The sequence below is a fragment of the Berghia stephanieae genome, chromosome 2, assembly GCF_034508935.2.
Source record: "Berghia stephanieae isolate SIO BIC M18660-M18661 chromosome 2, UCSD_Bste_1.3, whole genome shotgun sequence".
In the NCBI taxonomy this organism is placed as follows: domain Eukaryota; kingdom Metazoa; phylum Mollusca; class Gastropoda; order Nudibranchia; family Aeolidiidae; genus Berghia; species Berghia stephanieae.
The window spans coordinates 94,516,024-94,526,023 of record NC_088361.1 but is presented as its reverse complement, the minus strand read 5'-3'; the positions used below and the strand labels follow the sequence as shown (position 1 = coordinate 94,526,023).

The 10,000-nt window shown below is 36.8% G+C and overlaps 1 protein-coding gene across 1 annotated transcript in view; it reads right to left on the bottom strand.

Annotated features, from left to right (window-relative positions):
- Window positions 1–2,191: 2,191 nt before the first annotated feature.
- The window catches only part of LOC144965911 (putative oligoribonuclease), an 8,339-nt gene continuing 530 nt past the window's right edge, over window positions 2,192–10,000 (bottom strand). The window contains exons 2-6 of the mRNA XM_078901759.1: window positions 8,236–8,319; window positions 7,845–7,922; window positions 6,296–6,516; window positions 4,656–4,709; window positions 2,192–2,659 (exon numbers count right to left, since the gene is read on the bottom strand). Of these exons, the coding sequence (XP_078757885.1) occupies window positions 2,593–2,659; window positions 4,656–4,709; window positions 6,296–6,516; window positions 7,845–7,922; window positions 8,236–8,319 (504 nt within the window). The 3' untranslated portion in view covers window positions 2,192–2,592. The remainder of the gene's footprint in view (window positions 2,660–4,655; window positions 4,710–6,295; window positions 6,517–7,844; window positions 7,923–8,235; window positions 8,320–10,000) is intronic.

Below are 10,000 nucleotides of genomic sequence, written 5' to 3'. Positions count from 1 at the left end.
TGGCTTGGGATGGACCTCATGTAAAGCGCTTTAAGCACGTTTAGTGGATATTACTCTTTATAAAAAAGTGAGAGATAACGTGAGCATTTATATAGAGCAATATCCACTAAATGTGCTCGAAGTGCTTTACAAGATGTCCAAAGCTAACAGCAACATTTTACATGTAGGACGAGTCATGGCGCATGTAAGGCGATATAATTTTTTTTCCGACAGAAACAACGCTGTTAACAACCAGGCACTCATTTTACACCTGAGTAAGGTGAAAGAATGTAAGTAAAGTGCTAATCACAAGGAATCAACTATATGCTGCTCAGAACGGAACTCGAACCCAGGACCTACCAGTCCGAAGGCAAGTGTCCTATCACAAGACCATATAGCTGCACAAATATTTTAAGTAATAAGCATAGTTATTTCACAGACCAGGACAGCCAACCATCCTCCACCCAAGGGGAATCCATCCAATCCACCATGGTAGAATGTTTTCTTAAAAAAATCATTCTTTGCAGCATTAAAATGCGATGTAAGGGAAGTAATCCATATCATATATTGTTTACTTCACATTAAGTAGTTTCGTACCTTGTTTAAGTAAGTAAATCGCTTGACATTGAGCCCATGAGAATTTTTAATTTTTCTTTTGTCCTGTGTTTTGTGGTGCTTCCAACTCCAACACTTTTAGGTCATTTCAGCGCCAGTAAAAGAACAAAAAACAAAAGCAAATAGAGCATGTATATAAAGATGCTCAAATTGCTTTACAAGGGGTCCCTTGCCATTAATACTAACATACAAGATGAGACATCCTACTCAGATGTGAAATGAGTGCCTGGTCATAACAGCGTTGGCTTTGAAAAAAAAATAATATAACCTAACAGTACAGGCATCGTGCCTCATCCTGCATGTTAAGTGTTGTTGTAGGCTAGGGATCCCTTGTAAAGAGCTTTGAGCACGATTAGTGGATATTGCGCTATAAATGCTCACGTTTAGTTGAGATTATCTCACCCATCCAGACATAGAATTCCAAGAAGAGGACTACATTCATTTGTTTACAGAGAGAGAGAGAGAGAGAGAGAGAGAGAGAGAGAGAGAGAGAGAGAGAGAGAGAGAGAGAGAGAGAGAGAGAGAGAGAGAGAGAGAGAGAGAGAGAGAGAGAGAGAGAGAGAGAGAGAGAGAGAGAGAGAGAGAGAGAGAGAGATGATTACAAGGAAAAAAATTTATTTCCCAAAACAAAATTAAAAAGTACAGAAATTCTTTCTTCATTAGAACTATCTTGGAGTGGAATGGGCTGGATGAACTGGTCATCATGGCACCACACCTAAACGATTTCAAGGGGGGGGGGGGTTATAAGGGAGTATATGGTCCCCTCTTGAATGAGAATAGACACAAAAAAAATGTTTAATCCCCGTTCTACGGCCTTTGTGGTAATTCATACAAATCATGCATGGATACAAAGGAGAAATCTTTCTTGGAACACAGTTACAATGGCAATGGGGCGTGAGGTGCAAGTTAAGTAACCAATTGAGAAAAACTATTTACTCAAGAAGAAAAGAGGAAAGCACACATGGCACACATAACTATGGGGAAAGGAGATGGGGAGGAGGTGGGTGAATTGCCGTTATTGTGTGTACTATGGACTTTTCTCTGTGTTCTTTATATAACATATCACCCACGAAGCAACCAAAGGCTTGTAAGAGGCACATGACAGACTGATCAACATGCTGATACACTTAGGCCTAATGTATTAAGCATAGAGTGAGGGTTGTTCGACTTGTGATTGATTAGATGCGCTACCAGTTTTGAAGTGTAGTTATTAGTTGAAGCAGCTGGTCAGTGGTGGGGTTGGAATGGGTGAAACCAAAGGAAAGAAGGAAGATAGAGTTTAACCATTGCATTGTTCCAACTCAGCTTTTGTTCTGAAGTAGGTGGTAGAGGGGGTGAGGGATGGTCATGGTGGGGAGGGGTGCTGGGGACAGTCACGTCGTCTGATTTATTTACTTAGGGAGATCACTCAAAATGCAATCCTCTCATTTTTTATTACCACAGTAATGCTTCTCTCAAATACTGTAATGGGACTGGGACTCAGCTTCAACAGGGATTGTCTGTAATGTAGCTCTTTGTGGCTATTGCATCCAGTTTCAATCGGTATCTACATTCTTTTTTTCACCTGAGGCTCTTCAAAAAAATATGCAAAAACAAATTCTGTTGAAAATTTATTTATTGAGCGACAACTGTTGAGACATTTAAACACACAGGCCATTTTCGAGGATTTAACGGTTTAGCAAGTTTGAACCTTTTAAGATACAACATCAATCCACTACAACAGACAGCATATCCTTGGCCTCAGGTTAAAAAACGTTTCATTCCAAGAAAAAGAAGTTTCAAATTTTAATCTAATATCATTCTTCAACCAATGACACATCATGTACAATGATCACAGTGGGGTAAAAACATCCAATGAAAATGCTTTATTTTCACATGTGACTGAGCCGCTCATGTCCATTGGATTATTAGTATAATTAAATCTCCTAAGTTGAACAGAGTGAGACCGTAGATCCATACATATGATGTAAATATGGTTGCAACAAAAGAATACAATTATCATTTAAAAATGCTGTTTCTGTAATATTTCAGCTCTTCAATGCTTTCTCGAATGTCATCCATCGCTCTGTTGTAAGGAAAGAAAAAAATGAAAACACAAAATTAATTTAATCTCAAAGCAATTGATGCAGTGAAAACATCCAAGTTATTACTACATCATTATAACGTCACTGCATATCAAACCACACTGTAATAGCCCAGTTTACATAATAACCCACAACTCTTGTAGAAATAAAGATTTTTCTACAATTAAAGCAATCCTTGAAGACCACGCTTCGCGAACTGATTTTTTTTAGAGCCATGAGGCTCATGCAGCTGGAGTTTATCCTGGTTTTATATTATAGAATTAAACGGACAATAGCAATAGCATGCGACCCTTTGGATATTATGCTAATCTATTGCAAAGTACTTTCTGCCTGGTCGAACAGACTACGCTACCCAGTCACTGCAAGGCAGACAAAAGGGTCAGAACAATATCCTGACTTGACTGCATAGAATTATCTGATGAACTGAGCTATTAGAAACCACACTAAAAAAATATTGATCTCTTTTATATAGCACAATATCGACTAAACATGCTCAAACTGCTTTTACAAGGGGTTCTTAGCCAACAGTAACACTTAACATGTAGGACGAGACATGACGCCTGTAAGGCAATTTTTTCAGACAAAGACAACGCTGTTAATTTCCAGGTACTCATTTTACACCTGTGTACTGTGAGAGAATGTGAGTAAAGAGACTTTTCCAAGGACTCAACCATAGGCCATTTGAGACTCGAACCTAGGACTTTCAGATTCAAAGGCGAGTATAAAGGGGAGTATAAATCTCATCATTACAGAATGCCTAGTGACTGATGATAGAAAGTACATTGCCATAAACTAGCATTCTATCCAAAGGAAAGCAAGCTATTGCTGTTGTCAGTTTCACACTATAGAAACAGGGATCAACACTAGCTCCATGAGCCTCATGGCTCTGAAGAGCTGCACAGATCTGCCAACCCCTCACATTCTTAAAGTGGAATAATAACGTCAGTAAATAATAATTTGAGACAAAAAAAAAAAAAAAGAAATTTGTCACCAATGTATGATACTATCAAAATTACCACCAACTTTGCCACATAAAGACAGTATTCTGAAACAGCTGGCAAAACAATAGATAAATAAATAGGGAAAGAGGAGGGGAGGAGGAGGAAGGGTGTACTTACCTCTTATAATTTGTCAATCATTAAAAGTATAAACTTTTTCACGCTTTTCTGCCTCAATCCCTCTTTTTTTGGTATCAATATCATTATTTTTGAAAATCGGAATTTTAGAGACAACGGCAGAAGGGTGGAAAGGAAGAATGAAAATAGGAATGATTCCGTCAAAAACGAAAAGGGTTGGCGGGTATGACTACAATGCAAATTGTGCAACTACCACAGCACAGCATTTCAGTATGGTAATTTTTTTTCTTTTACATTTTAGGTATAATAAATCTTGAGAATCAGAAGGTGTTGCATCACATAACATTTCAGTTCTGTACAGATGAGATGATGAATCAATACTTGGCTGAAAGACTGGATTGCTGTACCTTTGAGTCAAGTTGAGTAGGGTTATGTGTGTAAGGTGCCTTACCAAAAGAACACGAACCTCTGGATCAGAATTTTCCACAATCACTGTCACTCATCCAGCTACTGATCATGCTGAGAATTGCTTGAATTTTGTGACAAGATGAAACATCATACTACAGTAACACCGAGCCACATCAGCTCAGCGATCGAACCACTCAACTCAGGTGAGTACCTGGCTACAGACAACGACAGTTATTGTAAGAGTGATGGTACAAAAAGAATGCCTAACAGGTACTATATGGAATATGGTTCCATTTGGCTTACTGGGGGAATAAATGGAACATTGTGGATCACATTGAACATGGTTAATCCGTGGAAATCTACTATATAAATGTTTATATTTTTTATCATTCATTCTATTTACCAATTTATGCTTTAACTTTAACAACAACAACAAAAAAAAAGAATGCTGGAATTAGCCAGCCATAGTAGAATGAAATCGGCAACAATTTACCTGTGTCTACATTTTTTAGCTGGAGCAGACTTGAAATCATCCGGATACCAACGTCTGAAGAAAAGCAGATATCAAAAGAAAAATTGAAATTTGTTTGTTTGTTTGTTTTTAGCTCATTAACAGCGCTTTCCACACTATTTAGGTCATTTAAGCGCCCGAAATTGAAATTTAAAAAAAAAAGAAAGACAAAAGGACAAATAATTTTAAATAAAACAAAATAAAGAAAGCTAAAACTTGTCATTGAATTTTGATAAGTCTCCATTTTACATCCTGTCATATTTACATTCTTTAATATGCAGAAGTACCCACGTGTACTTATTCACAGTTCTGATAATCCAAATTATTATGAGTTCATTGTTGGAATGGAAATACTCTCAAACCAACCCGAAACATTGGCCATTACAACAATGCTAAAACCATTCTCATAAATGCGTTTGAATAACATCTACTAGAATAAGGATACCTTGATAAATGCCTATTCTATTTATTTCACTCTGCATAGCAGCTGACTTAAAATGCTCTGAAAATACATACAATAGCAGTGTTTCAATTCACTGTTGTCTCCATGTGACTTGAAAATATTTGCAGTTAGTTTGTCTTTCAGGACTCAATGTGTCACGAAAGTTAACCAATGTTAAGCGTGGTCAGTGGTCAGATGAGTGAAGGTAATTGTGAAAATTCTAGTCCCCACGTTTTATCCTTCGGAAAGGCACTCAACTCAGGTGTGAATAAGTATCTGGCTAGAGGCATTGACAGAAATGGAAAGAGTGTTCGTACCATAGGTACTTTGTGAAATGGAGATATGGTTCCACATGACTGCTATATTACCTAAAAGGCATGCTGACACTTTCATTGAATGGAACCCAATCAACTCAAGACTGCTTTATACACGTCACAACTCAAGATATACGAAAGTGTTTGTTTTAACTCGCTATGCCCCAACTGAAGATGCTGCAGATGAGGACTCATATGACTTTTATTATGGGAGTATGAAATCAACAGTATCTGAAATTCCACACCATGGGCAACTTTAATGCACAAGCATGTACCTGGTTCTATAACGGAAACTCAATCTTGATTTAATTTCCATATACAAACATGGCTACCATACGTAGAAAGTATGACTAAAGCATTTTTTTTTTTATCAGCGTTGCCAATTCAGGAAACAAAACTGAACTTTTGCGTAAACACATTGACTGACCAATTTCTGAGTTCTTAACACCACAAAGAGAGATTATGTACTTAACTTTTTTTTTCAATTAGCAGGTGATTGAAAAATATACTGAGGGTTTATAACATAATGAATTCCCTAAATATATGGAAAATTGGCAACCTTGTATTTATACCAAAAAAATGTTACCGAATGGAAAAATTCAGTTCCAACACATTTTGAAACTCAATCCACTACTGAATATCAACATATATTAAAGCAAAATTTAGAAACTTCCATTCTGAGATGGTACGATGTAATCAATTTTTTTACTGAACCATCTTAACCCTTAAGGGCTGACCCTACTCAAATTCTATCCCCCCCCCCCCCCCCCCCCCCCCCCCCCCCCCCCCCCCCCTTGCTCAATAAAGTGGTGGGGAATAGCCTGCGATAATGTTGTCAATGCCTTGAGGTAAAACATCGATCTTACCTGCAAACTTCCTTAATTGTACTGACATCAACGACTCTGTAGTGTAAATGTTCCGCCAACAATGGCATGTATCTATCGATGAATCTCTTGTCCATTCCAACAGAGTTACCAGCAATAGGACATTCGCCTTTAGGTGTGTATTGCTGTACAAATTCCAAAACCATTTTCTCTGCTTCTCCCAGGTCTATTTTGGAATTTTTTGAAGCTTCTGTAAGTCCTGACTGAGAATAAACAAGGGAAAAATTGCATTTCAAAAAGGCCCTCAACAAATCAACAGCTTAAATCATGCTTTAAAATGAACACAAATTTAAATTACAGATGTTGACCGAACCACAAAATTCATTTGTTAGACTGAAAATTATCACTGTAAAATTTAGCCTCGCCAGATCATTTCATTTCTCACATAGTAATAGTAAAGTAGCCCTTCAGAGCCATTAGGCCTATGGAGTCAGTTTGTTCTGGTTTCTATAGCGTTAGACAATCGCAATTACTTGCAACCCTCTGGATAAGATGCTAATCTATTAAAAAGTACTTTCCACAAAAGTGTAGTAACTGACCCAGCTAGCTAATTACTAACGGGTGAACAAGGGGGTTGGAAAATTTTTTTTTACTTCACCTGTAATTGTGCACTTGAAGCGAATGCCCTGCTGAGCTATCAGTTCCCCCACACTAAATACGATCATTGCAAAAATTGCTGTGTCAGACCACTCACTCTCCCATGGAGTTGTGCTTTTACATAATGAATAAAATTAATTCTTGTTCTATCTGTAGATACAATTTATTTTGGCCAGAAAACTCATCCTTTAATATTGATCTATTAAGATAACCATCATCTTGGCAAAAACTCTCACGCCTGGGACGTCGTAATGGAAACAATCTCAAACCAAAGTAAAATATTGTAATTACAACAATGTTATAAAAAAAAGCCTTGAATTTGCAATCAAGTTATCAGACCTGCCAATATATGGACATAGATACCATTAAAACACAGAACAGAATCTCTCTCCAAGTCTTGTATCATACAGAACAAATAATAATCAAACTACATAACTTTTCAGTAAAGTGAGTGGACCAGACACTTAAGTAAATAATAGCAAGAAAAAAAAAAAAGAAAGTCCTTTAGTGCCATTAGGCCAAACGGACAATAACAATTGCCTGCTACTCTTTTAAAAGGACGCTTGTCTATCGCAAAGCACTTTCCAGATCTAACAGACTCAGCTAGCGAATCAATGTTGGCTGGACAGGAGAGTCAAAATTAAAATCTCTATCAAACCAGGGATCAATCTCAGCCCCTTTGCTTGTGAAGCGAATACTCTACCAACAGAGCTATAGGGGCCTCTAACAAGAAGAAAAGATTACAGAAATGCCAAAAGACACCAGTGGATGGCATCAATTATAAAGTCTCTCTCTTGTGACCAGGCGAAGGGTGCTTTAACAGCCTGGTCTCTAGTTCCCATCGCCGCAAAAGTGTTTAATCATTATCATCTCCTGGAATTTCTCCACTCTTTTGTTTCTTGTTATACAATTTCTGTTTTTTGCAGATACTCACCTCACCATGATGTTGGATGCACCATTCAATCATCCCTTTCAGAACGTCATCACTTTGATGAATGACCAAATCTGGACCCTGTTGTATGTGTTCAACATAATCATTATTTAGATCACTAGTACTAGTTACTATATTGCAAATCTTAAATATGCACATGCAACATTACGTTTATAAATTTATAAATAGGAAAATAGCTTCATTATAAGTTTTATTTGCTTTTTTCACACTGATCTAATGATGCAATTTCTTTTGTTAACAATAAAATAATGTTGATACTGGAAACTGTGTCCAAAAAAACAAACATGACAAACATACTCTGACACGCACAAACCCAAGTTAAATGAAATTCAGAACACACCATCACCATTTCATAAAGAGAATCAATCCTTACCTCTGCTACAATGGACAGGTCTTTGTCTGTAATAAGGCATGCGATCTCAAGAATATGGTCTTTCTCAACTTCTAAGCCCGTCATCTGATTGAACAACAACAAAAAAAAACAAAAAACAATACAAAGTCAAAATCAATTTTCAGGGTACAATTTAGCTTTGGATAACTTGTCAATAGTTCAATGTTTTATAACATTTGGAATCAATTAATTGCTGGGGTGGGGCCATCACTGCTGGGGATATAGAGAAAGAATAGATAAAATTGTAAAAAGAGCCGAAAGCATTGTGCACTCCACCCTGCCTAAACGAAATACCCTCTATGAATAATATTCCTATAAAAAAGGTTTAAAAACCTTGAAAGAGAAGCAACATCCTCTAATTTTAGAACATAAAATGTCAGGCAAATCAGGCAGGGTGATAAATTTCAAATCCAGAACAGAACATTTTTTAAAATTCCTTTGTACCCTCCGCCTCGAGGAGACTTTCTCGAATTGGCATTAAGATGGAGATTGAGGACAGTGTGGATAGGTGAACAGTGGGTGTGAATATATTATATTATATCTATAATTTTATTGTTTACAGAGCTCTAATTCAAGTTGCACGAGGCTTTAAAAATGTTTAATACCAGATGGTTTTTCAGCTTTGAAAAAAAATAAATTGAGCTTTTATACAGTGCGATATCCACTGATTGAATGTATTCAAAGTGCCTTACAAGGGGTCTCAAGTCAACAGCACAGTGTTTTTACTATTTGATTAAGACGTTGTAAGCTCAATGTACATAAAAAATTGTATTTATTTATTGTATTAACTCATATTTATCCAGTCCCCAGTGCTATGCTAAGCGAGGATAGAGGAAGTCTATGTGTAAGGCAGTTTTGTAATCCAAAGTGGCAATTCGGACAAGTCTGAATAGTCTCCCGTGGCTATTCAGACTCAACTCCAATGGGTGTGCACAAATGCATGGGGGCACAGTAGGGGCAGTGGACAAAGAGTGTGACTGATAGATGCAGAAGAAGAGTTAAGAGAAAATTCTGTTTTGCCCATATCATACTGACTCAGCTGACTGATATCCCTACTCCTACCTCAGAAGGATTGTTGTCTCTAACTCCTGATTTTATTTGAACATCGAGTGAAGTTGTTAGAAAATCTTTTCCTTTATACCAGATACTTTGACTGACTTTTGTTCCTTTTGAAGGGTTTTAACTTGTTTCTTTTTAATTTCTAATGGACTTCCAATTGATCGACGATTTTGTCTTTCTCTACAAATATAGCAGATTTCGACCACCTGTTGATGATAGTAACTATAACATTATAATTATTGTTATTTTCATTTGTATCAGTATCAGTTTTATGGAATTGTCAAAAAGTAAAAATACTATAAATTGAAAATTTTAAAAATACAAAAACATCTTTATTGCTACAGGAGACTAGGATATTCAGACTTGAGTCTAAATAACTTTTTGATTTCACATGCACATTGGGAGTTCCAATAACCACGGGAGACTATTCAGACTTAAGTCCAAATAGCTGCAGCCTTTGTAATCCATTTATTGGTATTACCAATTGTCTTGTATGAAATGGTTTGGGGGGGGGGGGAGGATAATGATGTATCTCTATACATTTTAACTTTTCTTTAATTTAAAAATACAACCCACAAAAAAGTAAATGTAGGCTATATATGGAATAGGTTTTATTTTGTTAAGGAACAGACCATAATTAGGAATTAGTACTACTGATCCCTTGCCCTTGATGATCAACCGCTCAGTA